The sequence below is a fragment of the Mugil cephalus genome, chromosome 20 (assembly GCF_022458985.1).
Source record: "Mugil cephalus isolate CIBA_MC_2020 chromosome 20, CIBA_Mcephalus_1.1, whole genome shotgun sequence".
Classification (NCBI taxonomy): domain Eukaryota; kingdom Metazoa; phylum Chordata; class Actinopteri; order Mugiliformes; family Mugilidae; genus Mugil; species Mugil cephalus.
This window is the reverse complement of record NC_061789.1, coordinates 4,871,976-4,893,755: the sequence shown is the minus strand read 5'-3', so window position 1 is coordinate 4,893,755 and position 21,780 is coordinate 4,871,976. Positions and strand designations below refer to the sequence as shown.

The following is a 21,780-nucleotide window of genomic DNA, read 5'->3' as shown; positions in this document are numbered from 1 at the left end:
CCCTGACTCCTGGATGTGACGCTCATTGACACCCACTAACTGGATCTTTCCAGTGGCACTGACGCCTCGTGACCACTAGGGTAAATCCTGACACTGACACCCCTGGCACTCTTTCGAGAGATGCTGTCGCTCTTGACAAAGTTTATTACGGCCATCTTTATTCATCGTGTTGGATTTATACATTAATACACAGGACGAGATGTTACGATCCCTTGTGCCATGATCTGAGGCAAAACTCCTTTAGAAGCCCAGTGCAACTGGAGAACCGACCAGCAGACTAGCGGTCTGCTACTAACTAGCCTAGCCAGCAGCAGTAGGAAAGGAATGATGGAAATGTGACCACACTCCAACCAAACATTTCTTCCTCCTGCCTATATCAGAAATAAGATACAACCAGACACCAGCTGCGTAGCCTAGTCCACAACTAGAAAACACCAGCTAATTAGCCTAGCCAGCAGCAGTAGGTAAGAAATGATGGAAATGTGATCACACTCCAACCAAACATTTCTTCGTTCTGCCTATATCAGAAAAAAGATACAACCAGACACCAGCTACGTAGCCTAGTCCACAGCATGAGGTACAGCCAGAGGTAATGAGAGGTGGTTTCAGGAGTAACACATAAGAAAACACCAGCTAACAAGCCTAGCCAACAACAGTAGGCAGTGTGCTGTGTGCGGCACATCATTGGGGTTTTCAAGTGGACACCTCCCTTCACCGATGTTTCGTTAAGTTAGACCCACGACATCTCAAGAAGGCTTAACAGTGAACTCCAGTGTCCCGAAATGACGCCCCTCAATGCAGCCACCATGCCACCGTGTGCCTATCAACCGACCGATTAGATTAATCCTACTACAACTGCTACCTATTAACAGTACACAGCTAGCCTTACCTTAGCATGCTCCCCAGTTAGCGTGTAAATTAAATTAAATTAAAAAGCAACCGAGAAGGGAAAGACCCCGGTCCATTTTAGCGTAACATTCCCTTAGATTTGGTAACTCAAGGCCTGCACAGCCTCTTTTTGTCAATTTGAAGTGTTTTAAATCTTACCTTTGGTTTTGTTCCATCCCAGAAAACTGTGAATCTGGGATTTGGACAGGTAAAGATAAGAAAAGGTATTGCAACCTCAGCTGCGTGTTCATTTTCACTGCCTTAATCCTTGAACTAAAGCCTAACCCCAGTGTGGACCATTTTTAATATCTTCCTGTATCTTATAATTTATTATTTTGTAGTTTTTTTCATATATTTTATCAAGTTTCAATCAACACTCACTTTACTTGGTGTGTAATTAACTGAGACTATTTGTGTCTTGTCTATGTTCAATTTATAACCTGACTTTTGACCATACTAGTCTAAAGTCGCCATGAGTGTTACATTAGGATTTTGGAGATAAAGAATGATGTCGTCGGCAAAGAGTCTAAGAATTAAATGGTCCTCATTAGCTATGCTTATCCCGCTCAGCTCTTTTTTGTCTTATACTCTGTGCTAGAGGCTCTATGAGTATCACAAAAAGTGTGGGGCTAAGATAGTAGCCTTGGCAGGTGCCTCTGAATAGCGTATGCACCTAACAAACTGGCTATTGAAGTCCAGCCTCTCTAGCACTCAGTACAGAAAGTGAATCAAAATCTGTCAAAGTCTGTTTCCACAGCTAAACTGGCCAGAGTCCGCTTAGATGTTTTTTTATTTATCTATTGTATAATGTGTAAAGTTTGTCTGATATTGTCATGAGTTCGGCACCCTTTTACTATTTACACTATAAATTATTTTATAGATAACAAATGTAAACAACTTGTAATCTATATTCAATAGAGATTGGAGAATATGATTCACAGTTTTTGTTATTCTTGCTTGCTATAACTGCCTCTTTCCATGATCTTCTACCATTCATTTGTGAACCCTTTACTTCCAGGGCATTTATTTGCTTTCAGTTTACCGACAGCCATGTCCAGTTCTTTTCTTTTTTTTTTAATGGTGGGAGCAATTAATTTATCATTATTAAATATTCCTTTGACGGGAAGTCTAATAATGATTAATACTGTGTAAGGTTTTCATCAACAGTCTTGGGCTGCGAGTAAAGATTTTCATAGTAATTTTGGAAGATTTTATGGATTTCATCTGTTATACATACGTTATTCTGTTAGTTACAGGGTCTCTAATTGTATGTGCTGCATTTTTCATTTGGCTAGGCTTTTTGTTGCTTTTGAATCTGAATCGTAGAAGCATTGCTTGGTGAATCCCAGTTTCATTTCCAATTAATTGTTCAGAATATTATTTATTTGGTCTTTTAATTCTTTAATCCGTTTTTTCTTTCAACCCTAAGTAACATACTTCTACTTTTAATCATGAGTTTGCTTAACTGACCAAAAATAAAAAACATCAATAAAAAAAATAACATTTTATCACTTTATTGCAGTAAATGTGACAAACACTTCACTGCTGACACAAGTTCTTCTTCACTATACATTATTTCACATTACTGATTAAACAGCTCTTCTTCAGACATAAAAAAACAAAGAACACAATAGCTTCCCTCTCAATGTGTGCTTATTTAATGAAAATAAAAATCACTTTCTTAAAATAGTTTATTCATAGAAAATGGCTGTGACTGTCATCACTACCTCCGAAATATATTGCGACCCTTGCAGTAGAAAGCCATCAAAACCACCATGGCGACAACCTGCAAAGACAACAGTTTGTTAATATTTCATCCAAACACAACAAATGGAACTGATTACAGATAAACATACAGACAGATTAAAGGGCAGGACAAATTAAACACAACATATTTTATAGACTTTGCCGGAAAAAGTCACGTGCTTTGCAAAAACTGATCTACTTCCACATCTCATCTCATCTTCTACCACTTAATCCTCACTAGGGTCACGGGGGTTCCTGGAGCCTATCCTAGCTGTCATTGGGCGAGAGGCGGGGTCCACCCTGGACAGGTCGCCAACCAATTGCAGGGCAAACACAGAGACAATTAAGAGTCCCCAATCAAGCTAACGAGCATGTCTTTGGAGGTGGGAGAAAACCCACGCAGACACAGGAAGAACATGCAAACTCCACCCAGAAAGGCCAATTTGTTGGACGCCAAAAGCTGACAGTGCATTTGTGGAAGTTAAACATCTGTTACTGGCAGCAGCTATATTGGAATTACAAGACTAATCAAAAGAGTTTATTCAGACTGTAGACTCGGCTCAGTGTTGACTCAGACCCATGGAGGGAAACTGAGATTTATTGCCTACTATTCTATAAAACATGAAGCCCTGCAAGCACCAGTGGCAGCATTGATGTTGTGCTATGATCAGTTGTGCTATTCCACCCACTGACACAAGCACCTCATCCAGTGGCAGTAATATTGTTACAGAATAAGATCTCTTATTTGACTCCATCCAGACGTCTGTCATTTGTCAAATGGGACAAATGTTACAGGCTATGCAGTGGTAACGCCAACATAGACCTACTAGTATCTAAACCGCAGACACCATAGATAGAGCATCAAGTTTTAAAAGACAAGCAGAGTTTAGCCGTCGTTGCAGAAGAGAACAAAGGGGAAAACAATGGAGCACAATCACACGTAAATAGAGAACTTTGCACCTGACCTGAAGATAAACCAATGCTCCCAAACAGTTTATTAAAGTATGCAGCATTACTGAGTCATGGACCTTGTCATGTCCCAACAGAAGGGATGGCAGTGATGATAAAGTGTTCACTATACACGGATTCTCAAACTATTCTAATAAACTTTTGTGCTACATGTGTGAAACATAATCCACAAAGTAACACCAGACCTAAGAGAGGACAGTTCCCAAAACCACAATTCCCCTTTCAACATATATGTATGGACTTAATGGAAATAATAATAAAAAATAAATAAATTACATGGTTATAATGGATACATTTACCAAATCTGCCATGACGGCTGCTAAAGCATTAGCAAAAGACATAATCCCAAGATACGGCATTTATGCCAGAATCCACAGTGACAATGGGACTCATTCTGTTAACAGTGTAATCACATTCATATCCCAGACTCTGATGACAGAACTAGAAAACCACTGTGTTAGATGCTGTATTTGATCATAAAGAAAATAACTCAGATATGAAGATAATGTTTAAATAAACACAGTAAACCGACTGACAGGTTTAAATTTAAGAAAAATCTGTGGCTGAGAAAATAGAAAAAAGAGATTGTTTGACTCAGTACCTCCACAGCACCAGTTATTATAGCCCCACTTGCAGTGAGCATAGCCTCTGACTCGATCTCCTGGAGAACCTTGTGAAAGCAGCCATCAAAGTCCTAGAAGTGATGTAACAGGGTTTAACTGAGGGCACGCGGGACTGCTGCCCTATGTTTATCACGTTTGATGGTTATGTTGTGAACATGCGTTAAAGTTAAACCAAAGGTAAGCTGGACTCGTACCGAAACACGTGCAATAATTTCACTGCATGTGAATTTTGTGTTGCAGCACATGGTTGGATAAACATTTCCTCCATGGGCGACATAAAAAGGGGTCCCATCAAAGTCTTTGTAGTTGTTGAATCCGCAGCAGTTTAGCTTGAAGAAAATCACAAAGCATTAATCCCCAAACCTCCTTCTTATCTGTACCAATAGATGATCCAATGTAGATGTTCTGTTGCTGTTTACAAAATGAATGAATTAATCAAGTACCTTTGTCATGGTCCTGTTCCACAGAGAGGTCAGACCTTCATCCGCTCCATACCCCTGATGAAACTTCTTAAAAACTTCCTCCCCCCGACTACTGCCAATCTGCTCAGCACGAAAACACAGTTAACGCACAATCACACTTCACCCTGTTGTGGAGAGAATCCTGTTATCTTACTGAATCCTGGTAGACAAACAGCACTGTGCCTCCTGCAAGCTGGACAAGGAAGACAATCAGCACAGTAAAGAAGCTCTGAAAAGACAGAAAAATCAGAAATTACACTTTAGTTTGCAGGGTAACATTAGCAGCATATCATAACATTTCCATAGAATCAGGACTTTCTACATGTTACATTAGACAGTAAACATACTTTAGATATAAACTAAAGCTTTAAATATTTCAACAGTTCTCTATTTCCGTCCAAAATGGCTCAAAAGAGTTATCTCTTCTCTCCAGATTCAAATTCAACCCCATTATCTCAAACCAAAACAACGTGAGGCAATAACATTTCACTAATTAGCCAATAGGAACAATGATAATTCTAAATGGGTTACGATTTATCAAAACCAACTCACAATCAGTACAAAAGACCTGCTCTCCCTGTATTCTCCACAGCAGCCCAGGATGCTTGTGAACAATAGCACGGGACACACTGCGATGAGCATGTAGCTGATGTTGACCAGCTGCAATATCTGGAAGTAGTTCTCCACGTCCTTTACTACAGCCAGCAGAGGGCCGGTATTCACTATCACAGATGCTCCAAAACCCAGAAGTACTATTGCTAAAAGCTGCATGTTTAGGAAAGAACGGAGAGACGGAAATAAAGCAGAAGGATAATGAACGGACGTTTAAACCTGGAAAAATACAACATGTAGACATGCAAGACATGGATGGAAGCAGCTGCATTTTGTAACTTGTGTTTGGTTAGTAGACTGATTTCATGCAGTCATTCATTGACATTTATAATATTACAAATAACTAACATCTCAGAGAGGACTGAGAGCTTTTCTGATCACGTTTAGATTAAAATACATAAGGATGAAGGCAGAACACTCTGGAAATTTGCATTTTTAAGCGGTCACAGTTATGTTGTTTAACTGTGCTATGTTTGTATGTTAATCAGGATATCTTACATTTTCTTCATCCTCACAAATGACGATATAGTATTCAGGTTGGCGCGCACATGTGACTATACTTTATCTCTGTGTTTTCCACCAAGTCCATATTATAGTGTTCTCTTTAAACAACTTACGAAGGTGACAAAAAAGATGAAATACACCATCCATTTGAGAAACGAAGAACAACACATCTTGTGGGGGATCTGAGCAGAGAAGAAAACAACACCGATAGTTAAGCTAAAATCTGCTGAGCATAGAACTGAAATGTCACACATAACATGAAAATCAGTGACAGCACACGCAGGAACCAGCGTGTTAAACGGCATTTACTCTGGTTAACCAAACATACGCGTGTGTTCTCTCATTATAAAAATGTGTTGGACATTATGTCAATGTGAGATTCAAAATTACAGTTGTACCTTTGAAGATTTTGGCGTTACCTTTTATGGGATTAATAGCAGTTTCAGCACATTTTTCAGTGAGTTACAGGCAGAGAAGCAGCTTGTCGATAGGCAAGGCAGACAGCTGTTTGAGTCCCCGAGGACTGGCTAGTTTTTGAAATACAGCAGAGGCATCGTGGAAGTTTTCAGTGACAACGTGAAACCTTCCAATGGTTACCCACCTCTGCACACTCATATGTAACTGAATGCTGCTAGTCAAGCTTTAAATATGGCTTGACGTCTCAGGCTTGATCAGACAGACAGACAGACAGACAGACACAAACAGAAACAAAGCTCTTACCTGTAAAGCTGGGATGTTCCCGTGGCTGCTCTTGAATTATCAGGAATATGTGCAGACTGCACCTCACACCCTACACTTCACTGACTTCTCTGCTTGGGTAACAAATGTTTCCTGTTGATCAAAGTCTATTTGCAGACAGAAGAGTTGATCATCTAAAGCATAGGTCTTTAACGGGGGCAGCGACCCCTAGGGGTTCTACATAACTACTGCAGGTTGATTTGACATATATGTATATGTATTCTCCCTCACAAATTTAAATTTCTTTATATACACATTAACATGGATCTTTATTGAAGGGATAAACGGAGGCAGAATATCCTTTCTCTTGTAGGCTCGTTTAGTCCGCTTGAAGCGGACCTTTTCTCTGTTGCGGACCCTTTGGGTAAGTGTGCATACAAATCAGTGGACTCTGGTGCGGACCACAAAAAACAAACTTAGCTAAAGATCTCGCCAATAATTTTTATCCAGTGACTGAGCGGCTACGGGACACACCTGGGTTTGTTTACAGTGTTGGTCCACTTGTCAAAAAAATGCAACGTGAACACAAACTCAAACGAAGACCAGAGCAAGTGAACTTTTGGACTTTCCTGGTGTGAATACGCCCTTATTCATCACGTCACTCGTTCAGCAAAGCAGGAGCATCTCAACAGCATGTTTCTCCGACCCTATCGCTGCTGGACCATCACAAGGCTGCATATTATACACTGACTCTGTCAGGTTCCCTGCAGATGCTCATATTTATGGTATTGCTACAGCTGTAACTACAGTACTGTACGGTTTTGACAGATGTGGGAAAAAAATGCTTTCTAAAATGGAACTGTTTAAAGTTTCAAAATGCAGCGAATGAACAGGAGAGAAATCTACATCAAATCAATATTTGGTGTGACCACCCTTTCCACAGATCTCACCATGTTGAGATCAGGGCTCTGTGGGGGCCATGCCATCACTTGCAGGACTTCTTTTTCTTCTTTACTCTGAAGATAGTTCGTAATTACATAGTCCATAGCTTTTTGGGGTCATTGTCCTGCTGCAGAATAAATTTGGTCAATATGCCTCCCTGATGTTACTGCATGATGGATAAGTATTTTCCAGCATTGAGGGCACCATTAATCCAACTCAGTTTGGAGAAATGCAGCCTCAAACTTTCAAGGAGCCTCCACCATGCTTCACTGTTGCCTGGAGACACTCATTATTGTAGCTGTCTCCAGCCCTTCGAGGAACAAACTGCCAACTTTTGCACAGTACTCTATCAAATTATATCAGATTATTATAATACTGTAATGCCTTCTTTCAGGGTCAGCATTAACAAATATAGCATAAATATTATATAGTCAAAAATGTTCTGAAAGAAAACTCAAAACTCACCACTGTTTGAACTTCTCTTCTTCAAACTCTTGAATGATGGAATTTCCTGTTAACGATGTCACTTACAGGAAGTGTAATTGCATTTTGGTGCAGAATTACATTGGTGTGACAGGGTGGAACATGAAATCATACTATTTTAACCACAAAAACTACGATATTTTAATATAATGAACACATTTCCTATTAACTGGGTAGTAATCACAAGAACAATAAATGTCTGAGATTTATTTGATATTTTTAAACTTTTACATTACATGAATGAGAGAAATGAACATGAATATTTATTATTGGGTGGCACAGAGGCTCGGTGGAGTTTGCATGTTCTCCCTGTGTGTGCGTGTTCTGTACTTGTTACGTACTGAGGGCCGTTTTGAGTTTTTAACCAACAAAGTGAAGTCTTCTTTGGAAAGTGAGGACATTTTGGCTGGTCCTCACTTTTCTGCCTTCACTGTTTTGAAGGTTAAAACTGAGTTTTTGGGTAAAGGTTACAATTAGGTTAGGGTTAGGGTTAGGCATTTAGTTGAGATGGTTAGGGTTAGAGTAAGGGGCTAGGGCATGCATTATACCAATGAGTGACCTTACTAAGATAGAAATACAAGGATGTGTGTGTGCATGTGTGAAAAAGTGAAAGAAAGAAGAGAAGGGAGGATGGAAGATCGTACTTGACAGAAAAGCACTGGCACATGGATGAAAGAGAATCTGTTCTTCTATATGCAGAAAACAAGACTGTGTGTTGTCATGTAATACAATGAAGGAATTATGTCATTAGCAGGGAAATTAGAGGAACATCTGAGTTAAAATGTGAACGCAAAGGTCATAGATTCTTGTCTTTGTACGGTGGACGTCCTGGCAGAGAGAGAAGAAATGATCAAATCATTTACTTGTTTAAGTAAAAGGGTAAATATTTTATCAGATAAATGTACTTTACAACTCTAAACTGAATGTATTTATGCAGCGCTCTCAGCATTTTACTGCAGGTTGAAGTGAGGTTACTTTCAAGAATTTCTGAATGTATGCAGACCTGTTGCTGTTGCTGTAGATTGTATTCAGCTTCACATTGTTTGGTTTTAAAATGTGTGAGAAATTCCTTTAACATGATTGGACTCCATCTCTCACTGAACTTCATTGAGTGAGACAGTGTTTTTTCCATCATCAAGAGTTTATGGTGCTAGATGTGAAGAGAGGGTTGCTGATTAAAAGAAACGTGACACGACGGCTTTAAGTCTGGGAGCAGGAATGAAAGTGATTCTGGGATGTGATTCATTCTGTGATAACAGAACTCTAATCATCGGCCAAAGTTATCACAAATCACCCACTAATAACCTTCTATTAATCTTCTCACTCTTCTAAACAAGATTCAAGATTCAAGGACACTTTACTGATCCCCACAGGGAAAATGTTTTGTCCAAGAACAAAGAACAAAAGTGAACCAGACAAAGACATAGAATAAGAGTCAAAATGAACATAAAATAAAATAGGCAAAATAAAAATAAAAATAATCTTACAAAAAATGAGGTAGTAAATAAGAATTACAAAAGAAATATACCGTCCAATCTACGGTCCTGTTTACCTGGAATATACAACATTTATGTCCAGATATGAGATATATAGTCATTTTAAAGTGTCTCAGTCTCAAATATTCTCAGCGCGGCTCCAAAGTGTCTTATTGTGGTGTTATATAAAGTGTAAAGTTTCTATAAAGTGTCTTGAGTGCAGATGCATAACAGTCAGTGCAATCAGCCAGTGAGAGTTGTAGAAGAGAAAGGATAAATTACTTTTATTACATGCAATAAGTGAAATTATCTTCCAATAGCACACTTCTTGGCAAGATTTAAACCAGTAAATATATCCAGCCAAAAAATAACCCACAGATATATAAAAACTGTTTAGCATTAATACAAATCATTATTTTATAGGAAAATGCAGTGTGTGAAGCACGGAGGTGGCAGCATCATTCAGTGATCACTGAGTCAATGAGTGTCCTCACAACTAAACAAAGAAACACTGTGTGTGTACTTACGTGCTCAGTTTTATATTCCACATTGTAAAAACAGTCCAATGTGTTATCGGCACTTCACATCAGTGTGACCATAAAACAAACACATTCAACTGAACACAACAAACATGAGAAACAAAATAAGAATAACAACAAGAGTCTACTTTTCTCTCATCTCGCACAAAATATAATTTTTTTTGATTGGATGTTTTTAAAAAAAACAGTTTTCTTGATTAATTGTAAGAACAAGTGCATAAAAATATATATTAATTTTAAAAAAACATCTAAAAACATTTCCTCTCATAAGCTAATTCTAACTTCCAATGTGAATTTTTTATTTTATTTCATTTTATTATTATTATAATAAAATAGTGAAGAAACGTATGTATTGTGATTTTGTTTTTTTATTGGTGCAGTTCCAAACCAGTCAGAAAATGGCAGCAGGACGAAACTCAGCTGAACCTGACTTTGAAATGTCTTCTCCTTTCACAATAACAGACTGTATAAAGATGGACTGCAGAACAGTTTCTCAAAAGTGAAGCCAAAGCCAGTAGAGCTCGTCCTGGCCACTGTCTGAAGTATAGGTCATAAGAAGCTAAAAGTATTAGTTATAATATTATTAGTAACAAATATGATCATTACATGTATCACTAGTGGAATCTACCATCTGTATTTAGTAAGATAATATAATATATAGATCAATCACAGCTAAATAGATGTATGTTGAGGTATTATCTTGATCTTTGTCTGGCTGCAGCACAAGGTACACTCAATATCAGTGACCACATTGCTTGTAATGTGCATTCATTGGTTCAATGTTCTACATCTTATTAACATGCTCTCCAGTGCTGATCAGCAGTGTTGTGGCAAAGTGCCCTGGCTCAGTCCATGACTCCTGAATCCTTTGCATCGACACTTATCGATACCTGTCACAAGGTGGCGCACAAAACCTCTATTAATAACCACTTTTCACGTCGTGGCTGTGTCACAAATGTCTCTAATGAACTCAATTTATGAGGTTTTGATGATATTTTGTATTGACAGGTGAACTTTCTGGTGTACAGCTGGGGGACAGAGGGGATGCCCTCCAGCCTTTTAGTCTCCGACAGTTCTTCTACTGAGACCGGCTTTTGTTTTGTTTTTGTTCCGGGGTCACACGACTGCGCAGCGGCTGTGGAGCATGCGCACATGCATTATCCGATTCAAAACTCCGATTCCAATCGGATAATGACAACTTCGATTTTAATCGGGGTAACGTGTTTACTTGCACTTAAGTTCTCCTGTTATAGCCCGATTAAGGCAATAATTAAAACCTTTTCACGTGCACGTAAACACACTGATTTTACTTTCATAGCATAACTTTTAGAACTAGCACTAAACACGAGTTAGCCCTAATTAGCTAGCCACGATTGAACAGTAGCTATTGAATCAACAACCAATAAAGACGTTAATTCTTACTTGTGAAAAGCAATTCCTCGTGTCCTGTTTTGTTCGGTCCGCTGATTTTACAGGAGAAGTCGCACGGTGCTCCGGTCCAGTGCTTCAGAACCGTTTCAAGTCGACTAAACGAGCCTTGTGTGAATACATAGATTAGACCGGTCCAAGATGGCGGCGACGTTTCTCACACTGGAGCGGTGAATGCTGTGTCCACTCTTTATTATGTCCATGAATGCGGCGTCTACTCTTTATCGCCGGTATGTCTATGTTAGCTCCAGGCTGCGCCATATTTCAAATCACACTACAGGTCTGGCCGTGAAAAGGCATGCGCAGTCGATCCGTGCACTCATCGATCGATCAACCAGACAGTGTGGACAGCCCCCTCATCTGAATAATATATGCATGCGAAGCAGTGGGTCAATAAATGAATGAATAAATAAATAAACGGATAAATAAATACATAGCGTTTATGTCATATACTTAGGTATTTATATATTTAATTCTTTTTTTATGGCAGGTATTTATTTTTGGTTTTGTCAGAATTGGTCCTCCATACATTGGGGTTTAAAAATGGTAATTTACCAAAACAATTAATAAACTTATAGTTAATATAAATATATTGCTAAAATTCTTCTCCCTACATTAAACCACACTGAAACATGACTTTAAAACATGTATTTATTTAGCTGCAGATCAAACAGTTTGACATGTATCTTTTCTTTTTCTACACCTTTGTTTTGATGTTAAACAGAACAATAAAATAACAACAAAAAGATTTTCCATGTCCAAATGACAAACAGCTGACTGGAGGAAAACGCGGCTGTAGGGTAAAAAAAAAAAACTAAAAAACAAACAGAAGATACTGGAGGACAAAAAGCACTTCTGTGCAGAGGATAGTGTTCATTATTATCAGTTTCTACGTTGCCAGGAAATGAAATCAATGAAAGTATCCAGGTGAAACGTGGACGAGTCTGCTGAGACCAATGCTGACGATGGAGAAGCGTTTGATGGGTGGAGAAAGAGAAACTGATCAGCTACCTCTACAGCTCTGCACAGAATACACAGAACAAATGCACTCCTGTTGTTGCGAGTGTCAAAATGAACCATTCTGAAAATGAGTCTTAGAGGAGTCCCTCCATCTCCCTCATAAAGGCTTCATACACCTGGTCTTTAGTCTTCATGTTGCTCTGAGACACCGCCCCCATCTGGGCCGGGTTGGTCAAGCCCATCGTTGTTGCCATCGCCTGCTGTTTCTGCCACTGGCCGACCCCCAGGCTTTCATCACCCCGTCTTCCTCCAATGCCGCCGGACGTTTTCTCCATTGGCCCGGGTGCCGCCCCGGGCATCGCTCCGCTCTTGTCCCTGCGTACCCTCAGCGCCGTGGGCACAAAGCGGGTGACCTCCGCCTTGGGGTTGATAATTTGAGGTTTGGCGGAGATGGTGGCCCCCCCGGAGCCGGCGCCCGCCGCCAGGCCGCCTCCGGCCGCCGCCACGGACGTGATGTTGGCGCGCTTTTCGATGGTGGCCGCGTGGTGGTGGCCGGGGGGGTTGTTGCCGACGGCGGCGGCTGTGCCGGGGGGAGGGGGCATCTGCATGACGCCCGGTCGCATGGGCATGGCGGGGGGTGGCATGCTGTTCTGTGAACCGTCCGGGCCCGATCCTGGGCCTTTCTGCCTCTGGACGATGTTGGGAGGAGCACTGAGCACGTTGGAGTTGAGAGGTGGGGGAAAGAGGGAGAGCGGCGGGGCGAGAGGACGAGGAGGCCCCCCTGCTCTCGGAGGCGGAGGCGGGATACCTGTGGAGATTCACAGGCCAAGTTAGAAATGTAAACAATATGATTTAATAATGAACAATGTCAATTTTTACTGCTTTAGTTTAGTATTTTAAGCTAAAAATTCACTGTCCTACATAAAATATATATAAAATACATACATGTACAAACACATATTTGACTATTTGATTTAAAAAAAAAACACATACATCGCTCATTTATTTGTCACCTGTTAAGATACATTAAAAGCACAACAACACTAATGGAAGTAAAATAATAATTCTTTAAATACATGTCAGGGAAACCCCAGAGAGGAAAGCTCCCCAAAAAAAAAAAGAAAAAGAAAACAGAAGCAGACGATACAAAAAGAAAACAAACAAAAAGTGCCGTCTGTAGACATGTGCCTACCTGGTGGTGCTGGGGGTGGTAGTCTGGGAGGGGGACCGCGTGGTGGAGGGCCCGGTGGGAGGCCAGGAGGGGGGCCCGGTGGAGGACCGGGTGGTCGGCCTGGTGGTGGGCCAGGAGGCAGCAGACGAGGCATTGGACCGCGCATTCCTCCAGGCATCCCAGGAGGCCTCAGGAAGGGAGGAGCACCTGAACATAACAGAATAAATCAATGATGCACAGCTCTCACATATAAATATATTCACTATTCAAGATGATAAATGTCGCTACTAACCTGGTGGGGGTCCAGGAGGTGGGCCTGAGGGTGGACCGGGAGGCCTCATAGGAGGAGCTGGGGGTGGACCCAGAGGTGGAGGCCCGGTCATTGGTGGACCCTGCATGTGCGGAGGCCCCTGTTGCCCCACAGGCCCGGTGGGAGGCGGGAGACGCTGGTTGGGCATAATGTGGGGCTGGCTGTCCCCTGGGGGGCCCCTGTCCTCAATGTCAGAGCTGTCGGATTCATCCGTGTATTCCTCCTCTACCTCTTCTTCCTCCTCCTCTTCAGGAACGGACTGACCTAAAGAGAAAAACAGGAAAAACCATGAATATAAAAGAGAATGAAATGCTTCCTAAAGTACGATTATGACACCACGGTACCTGCCATCCTTAACATCATGGCCTGCAGAGGCGTAATGGCTTTGGTCTTCTTCACCACTCTCTTCTTCTTCCTCTTTCCTTCGCGAGGTGCTTCTGCAGCCATATCAGCGAAACGTACACTACGACCTGGAGCAGGAAGACGTTTACACATTCAACCTTTTAATACAACAAGAACCAAAAACTAACTGCAATCACACTAGAAGCTAAACTCACAACAAATAACGTCCAGGCGTCTGTGAATGGAGGACGTATGTTTAAATATTAACACTCACCAGCATGTCTTTCGTTTCTGTCCTCCTCTCTGTCGTCATCCATTCGCATCCTCTGGTCACCGTCTCCCCCTTCGTCTCGCTCGTCTTCTCTGTCGTCCTCTGAGTCGCTGTCGTCGTCGTCCACGTCATCCCGGTCCCGGTCGCTGTCGCTGCCGCTGTCCCGATCTCTTCCCAGATCCATCGCCAAGTCGTTTCCTATCCCGGGAATTGAAGGCTCTGTTAAAAGGAAAAGACGAGAGTTATCATCAAGAAAGGGGACAAAGAATCACAAATGTCGTCGTCAAGGGGACGATCGCCACGTCACCTGTGTCTAAGCCGTAAGGTCGTCTGGAGGGAATGCCATAGAGTGCGAGGACCTGTGGAGGGGGAGGCCCGGGTGGGGGCCCCGGGGGCTTTTTCCCTGCAGGTAAGCGCGGGACACCTGGAACTGTTGCCATCAGCGATCCAGACAATGACAGAGGTCCTTTGCTAAGAGACACACACAACAGATATATCTCAGTGACACAGTAACACTACGGCATCATATAGAGGGTACGCACGTTAAGTCACAGCTAGCTGAGGTCTCCATGGTTACGGCAACCAAGACACCGATGTAAGTTTGTGGATGTTTTGTTCTGGTATATGACCGACAATTTCAGTTCCGCCAATAAATAACAAAGCAATAAAAGGAATATTTGCAATCACTCCTCGTCATCATTTTAACGCTACAGTATCGTATGGCTAATGTTACTTCTCAGTAAAGCTCTTAGCGTTAGCATCTTTTATTTAGCTACATTTATCATAACTGAAATGAACTAAAACTTAACTTAAAAAGAATATAAATATAACAGAAAAATAACAGCACTCTGGAAAATACATAGATGAAAATAGACATATAAGAACATTCTGTATATACAATGTGGTATGGGAATTAAAATTACTAAAAAATGGTAATGGAATTGCTAAGATTATAAAAATGTAGACAGCAAGGGAGTCTGTGCAAGATCAGGTTATGTTATCATGTAAAAATGTGTGATTAAGAAATTGAAATATTAATGGTTGATTTTATCAGCTGATGGTAAATTAAAGAATTCATCACCAGATTAATAGATTTTTTTTTAAAACAAAGAAAAAGGTAAACAGAAAGTTGTATCATCAGTCCTAGCGTGCTGATGCTTACCCAAAAGCTGAGCTTTTCTTCAGTATGGAGGGAGGCTGAGCCCCTGGTAACGGGATGTCCTGGATGTGGATGTTGGACGGAGCGTGAGGCATATCGGGAAGAGGGATACTGTCCACCTCCACTGACTCTGCATTCTGAAAAGACATAGACAACATAATGAATAAACAATGCAACAAAATAACATGGTATGATGAGTTAAACTTAGCAATTTACTAGTGAAACATTAAATACATTAAATCTGGCACTGATCAAATAATATTCTAACACCAGTGTTTCCAGATAAAAACTGCACAAATTCGGCCGCCTTTAACAACAGGAAACAAAACACCTGCACACGGATTCAAACACTGCTCACAAACTCACCTTGACAGAGTCAAAATAAAGAGCCAGCTGCCCCCGTTTGGTCTCATAGTCCAGTTCCAGTTTGCGCAGCTCCTTGTAGGTTTCGGGGTTCTCCCTCTCGTACAGACGGACAATCCGTTCAAATGTCTCACGTAACTTCTTCCTCTTGTCCCTCAAAACCTTCTCATTCAGTAAAGGCTGCTGAACAGGGTTGAACTCTGTTGAGAGAAGAAAATTATCTCATCTTATAGCTCGAGTTTCACTCTTTGATACCACAATCAAGTTTTTGACTCTCTTTTCAACAAGGGAGTGAATAAATAGTAAAGTAATTTACTGTGACGACACTTCAGACTACGTTTGCTTGCTTTTGTGTTACTGCTGATTTTCCAAACCTCAGACTGGCTAAGGACAAAATGACATAACACTCCACAAATTCATCCATCTCACCCATCTCATCCAGCTTCTCCATGTCTCTGATGATCTGTCTGGGGTCCTTCATCTTCAGCACCGCCGCTCTCACCATCATTCGCTGCTTCTTGTTCTAGCAGATTCACATATAAAGGAAAATATTAGAAAAAAAAAAAACAGCACGTGTGATGCATTCAAGAAGAAAAGTAAAAGTGTTTATGTGAAAAAAAAAAACAATCTTTAAGTACCTTTTTTAACTCCCTTTTCCTGGCCTCCTTTCCTGGAAAGAACACGTGCACATTGGTTATTATTCTTATATTTGACTTATAATAGATTGATCATTATTCATTTGTTACCCAGCAGGTCAAAGCCAGAGGAAACAGATCTACTTGACAGTCGGTACTTACTGGCCTGGTCGGTGGGGTTCATAAACTTCCCACTCTTGGTGGAGGAGGTTGAACGCCGCCCCATGGTTGCGGTGTCTCTCCTTTCAACCTGCAAAACAAAACCACATGTTTAATACAATGAACTGTCCATGAATCTTCACATACATTTAAAGTCCATAAAGAATTCAATTATGTTTCTGGTAGCTGTTTTGTATCACCACAAAGAGGTTGGCAGGTTCCCTTTAACTGTGCTACTGATGCTAACAGCTCACACATTGAATTGACTCTTTATTGCACTGGAACAATCTGGACATATTAAACCAAACAAATACACTCTTTATTTAACTATTACAGCTAGCTACTGTATGCTAACAAGTTATAAACCTAACAGTCAACACATGACTCAAAAACATACCAAGGAATTATATAAATAACTTGCTAAATGTAGCATGAACAAACTTTGGGATTTTCAAATAGCTAAGAAACACCAGAAAGCATAAATTCATTGCGGCGCGCACCTAACTTTAAGCTCACAGGTCGATCAGTATTTGATTGGCTAGTTAGCTGTTAGCGGGCACTTGTGGCTAGGCCCGCGTTAGCACCAAAAGCGTCGCAAAAGAGCTGATTTAACTGTACCTTTTAATATAAGAATCTCGTGTAGAGCGCAGGGCTCTGTACACACGCTCCTCTCAGCACCAGGAGCAAAATAAAGCGCAGTGTTCACGTCCTGCAAGAGAAACTGAAAGCCTTGTGGACTAAATGCATACAACGATTCCGCTAGCCTTCCGCCATGTTGGTTTACACTGCGCGACAGAGCGGCGAGAGGCGGATGTGACGCCATCAAGATGAGCCGCTGATGCTACGTCAGAAATAATCGACAATTTAAGACGAATTTTGAATTAAATATATAAAATAATTGGCGTGTTAATTTAAAATACCGGTTTATTACACGCAAGTATTAATATATGTGTGTAACATGTAGTTATTTTATATATTCTCTATTTTACGATTGTGCAACGGTCTGCAGTGACCTCAGTTGCCATGAGCTAGGCTTTGCTAGGCACAATTAATTTAACCATGAACTACAATTGCACAGTACTAGCAACAAGTTTATAATTAAATATTTATTTGTGGTTGTTCATGGGGGCGCTATGTCCTGCGCAGAGCGACTCCTAACACAGCTCAATGAGTTTTGGTGGTTTTCATATGTTTTTGATTCAATTCTCTTCTTCGATATTTCATCCTGGTACAACTTTCTCACCATCAAACATAAAACAAAACTCCCCCTCATTCCCCCTCAACCCACCAGTAAAATAACTGGAAAGCCACAATATTAAATAGGCTGTTATTGTTTTTGGATGTGTGTCTTTTATTATGTGTATGTATGTTTTTCTGTATGAAGTGTATGTGCCCGCTGAGTCCCGTCAAAGATTAATTGCTGCCACAATATGGGGCAGACAGTAAAGCTTTATCTATCTTATCTATCCATCAAATAATGCTACACATTGTTTAAAGGTTCATATGCTGAAAGTGACTCCAAGTGACTTCATGGAATAATCAGTAGGTCTGAGTATTTTTGACTTTTGAAAGCAAAATATATTTATTCAATGTTGAATTTTGGTCGGATTAGATGTTTTAGCTTGAAGTGGATAAATAAATGTCGACTCAATGTCTTTTTGCTTTCTGTGGTACTACTTTTACTACTTTTACTTGCGTAGGCTGTGAGTATATACTTTTGACGTCCCTGCAATAACTCTGGACAATTTAATTCCACATTCATTTTAAGTAGGTGTTAAATATTTTCTTCGTTCTCTTTTATTATTAAGCTTTGTACTTGAAGCGACTTGTCATAATAATATAATGCTATTATTCAAATTGAGCCGCGGGTATTGTTCCAAACCTTTACATAATTTAACCTTTCAGTCACTGAATTAATATCCTGCAGCCAGCGATAAATGAATTGCATTATTCACTTTCTGCCAGCAGGTGTCGCCATTGTGATTGTTAAAAGTTCTGCTTTCTTTCCAGCTCCAAAAGTCAATCACTGTGAATGTTTACAGAATCAGCAAGTTGTATTGTGGAGTTGTAAACAATGAATCAGGTGCATTTTCTGTCAGATTTGTGAAGCAACTCGTCTAATTTTGCATAAATCAAAAAAACTCTCAATCCCCCAATTTAAAGTTCCCCAAGAATTAAAAAAAAAAGTCTGAGTTACTGCTTTATATAAAAAGGGCAGCAAGGTTAAACAGAGTAACTACAGGCCTGTGTCTATATGAAGTGTTCTGAGTTTTAGAAAGAGCTCTACATGAGCAGATTTCTAAATATGTTCACCAGTTTAATATTTTACATGACTTTCAGTCAGGTTTTATTCGTATTCAACTGAGACATGCATGATTTATCTAACTGATTCATTCACTCATTAAAAATGAAATTGACAGTGGCAAGTATTGTGGAATGGTAATGCTTCACTTGCAAAAAGCATTCGATACTGCAGACCAGCAGATATCAACGTACAATCTAAAAGCCATAGGTTTTAATAAGGAGGCCTTGAAATGGATTCAGTCATGTCCATAGGGTGGATGTGGGAGGTTAGCTTTCTTAGCCTAAAACTCTTACCTGCGGTGTCCCGCAAGGATGCATTCTTGGTCCTTTATTGATTTTCATTGTATTTAAAATATCTGGAGGCAGCTTGCACATGTCCTTTATTTTTCTATGCTGATGATGAACAGTAAAAAAACAACAACAAACAAACTTCAAAATATAAGAAGCTGGCTATGTGATAATAATTTATCCTTGCACATAGGCAAATCTTAATGTGCTGTTTTTGGTTCGATGATGACGCTAGCATTAATGTAGAATGTAATAGAACAATAATGAAGTGTTCTGTTACTTATCTTAGATGTGAATTAGATCAAAGTATGACCGGAGAGATTATGACCCGTCTTCTCATCGGGAAGGTCCACGCAAAGATTAAAAACCTGGCAAGAATATATGTAAAACATTTTAAACATTACCGTTGTTGTTTTTGTTATTATTGCTTGAGCAGAGGAGGAAGAAAACATTGAATAATGACACATTAATACGTCATGTTGCTTCCATCAACTCCTTTTCTAACATTACCATTAATTTATGTTACTTATTGAAAGTATTTTTATTTTTCTGTCTTTTGTTTCTTTTTCAATTGTATATGCATTTGATGCATTTCTTTTCTTTTGAATGTTTGAAATAAATAAACTAAACTAAATTAAGTTAACATCTCAGTGATAAGGACACCACGAGGACATTAGCTATTATTTTTTGTCCAACGCCACTTTGACTACACCTGTTTAACATGGTATAGTGGTTTAACAAAAAATAAATAAAGAAAAGCTTCAAAAATCTCTGACGAGTCGTCCTGGTGAAGGTAGAGTCCACCGGTAAAACTCATTATGGTTTTTAAAGTTTTACAAGCTGCAATGTCCAAATTCTTTAATTTAATAACCTAATGCTAAAAGCGAAGTAGGAAGGAGTACATTCCTCCACACTGGGGTAGAGGAGTGGAACAAAATCCCCAATGAAATTAAATCTGCTCTTTCTCTGTTCAGTTTAAAAGAAAAACAGAAGTGGATTCTGAGCAAATTAGCATAATGACATATCATTTAGTTTGGAATGTGTCTCGTCTGGGTAAACAAAATTGTGTGTTTTACATATTCTTTTGATTTTTCATTTTTTTATTTTTTTTTTATTTTAAAACAAAAAAAGTGAAGTATAAGTAGCATTTCATATACCTTTCCTGCCTGCTTACTGCCCGAAACCTCACTGATCGCAATGGAAATAAGCCATATGATGTATTTTAGTATTGTATGCACGTTGTGTATCACATGTTCTTAAATTTATCAAAAACACTGGTACATTGGTACATTGATCAAAAATGCAGCTGCAAACAACAACTCATTCAACTGAGCTATTTCTATGTATTTTCTTCCCTTTGCATGTGTTCTTCTAGCACCTCTATACCTGTATTATATCACAGTGGAAAGTAAATAGTGGTTCAACCACTTCTGCATCGGTTGACTGATCAAAAAAAACAAAAAAGAGGTCGTTCTCGGTCATCAGACGGAAAGTTTAATCATACAGTCATAAATAGTGCTGTGTTGTGGGTTATGGGTTATGGGAGGGGCGGGAGGGTCTATTTTAAGGAGCGAGACAATACCTCCTTGTTCCATGAGCCGAGAATAAAAACCAGTTTGACTCGACTTTCTGAGAAATGATTCACAGTGACAGGACTCGCTAAGAGATAACCCTTTGTTCACATAGCAGACAGAGGAGATAAGCGTCGTACCGGTTCCACTGAACACAAGTTTGAATGAAAACATGAAAAACTCGAGAGCAGGTGAAGATTGTTGGGTTGTGTCAATCAAAAAAGACACCTGGAGGTTTTTTTTACAGTAAACCACTCACCCTCCCTTCTGTTACCGCAAAAGCCCTCCCCTCACCCTCACATCAAAGCACCACAGATCGACTGTGATTAGATAACAAACTTCAAGACAAATCAAATCAGAACAGTTGTGCTTTTATTTTGAAAATAAATATGCTTATTTGCATGCAGCCCATTTAAAATCACAATTCTGCAGTGATTGCAGTAAAAGTAAAACAGATGATCGCACTGGCAGCCACCCCCGTCAAGTCAGTATTTACGGGATGCAATTTGGCTGCAATCACAGCACTGAGTCCGTGTGGACTCATCTTAATCAGCCCTGCACATCTGGACAGTTTCATTGTGTCAGTTCCACTTTTTTTTGCAAAACGGCTCAAGCTCTGTGAGGTTGCATGTTAATCAGATGTCAAGGGGCCTTTTCAAGTCCGGCCACTAATTCTTCATCGTATTGAGGTCTGGGGGATCCAAAACATCCACCTTGTTGTCATTAAACTGTGTGTGTGTGTGTAGCTTTCTCTGTCTACTTCAGGTCATTGTCACTGCTGGTAAATAGACTGAAGTTTAAGCTGGAATTCTCATTCATTTTCCACGTATTTGGTGTTTGTCAAACAACAAGGGTCTGGTCTGATGGTCATAAAGCTCCATTATTTCCTCACCAGACCA

The 21,780-nt window shown here is 40.1% G+C and overlaps 2 protein-coding genes across 3 annotated transcripts; both read right to left on the bottom strand.

Moving 5' to 3' along the window:
* Window positions 1–2,386: 2,386 nt before the first annotated feature.
* LOC124998032 (tetraspanin-1-like) lies at window positions 2,387–7,865 on the bottom strand. Of its 2 annotated transcripts, XM_047572150.1 has the most exons (9): window positions 6,524–7,865; window positions 6,223–6,330; window positions 5,917–5,985; window positions 5,240–5,452; window positions 4,842–4,916; window positions 4,670–4,768; window positions 4,421–4,555; window positions 4,205–4,297; window positions 2,387–2,674 (listed from the first exon to the last, which is right to left on the bottom strand). In XM_047572150.1, the coding sequence occupies exons 3-9, from the start codon at window positions 5,971–5,973 to the stop codon at window positions 2,612–2,614; spliced, it is 735 nt and encodes a 244-aa protein (XP_047428106.1). In that variant the 5' UTR covers window positions 5,974–5,985; window positions 6,223–6,330; window positions 6,524–7,865; the 3' UTR covers window positions 2,387–2,611. The 2 variants fall into 2 exon arrangements, with proteins under 2 accessions (XP_047428106.1, XP_047428105.1); XM_047572149.1 differs by lacking the exon at window positions 6,223–6,330 and having other exon boundaries at window positions 6,524–7,862.
* A 4,116-nt stretch (window positions 7,866–11,981) lies between these two features.
* On the bottom strand, window positions 11,982–17,522 carry LOC124998028 (WW domain-binding protein 11). The gene is made up of 12 exons (XM_047572143.1): window positions 17,337–17,522; window positions 16,722–16,809; window positions 16,563–16,594; window positions 16,354–16,447; window positions 15,928–16,124; window positions 15,565–15,698; window positions 14,710–14,873; window positions 14,406–14,621; window positions 14,134–14,259; window positions 13,772–14,053; window positions 13,501–13,686; window positions 11,982–13,116 (listed from the first exon to the last, which is right to left on the bottom strand). The coding sequence occupies exons 2-12, from the start codon at window positions 16,783–16,785 to the stop codon at window positions 12,443–12,445; spliced, it is 2,169 nt and encodes a 722-aa protein (XP_047428099.1). The 5' UTR covers window positions 16,786–16,809; window positions 17,337–17,522; the 3' UTR covers window positions 11,982–12,442.
* Window positions 17,523–21,780: the final 4,258 nt, after the last annotated feature.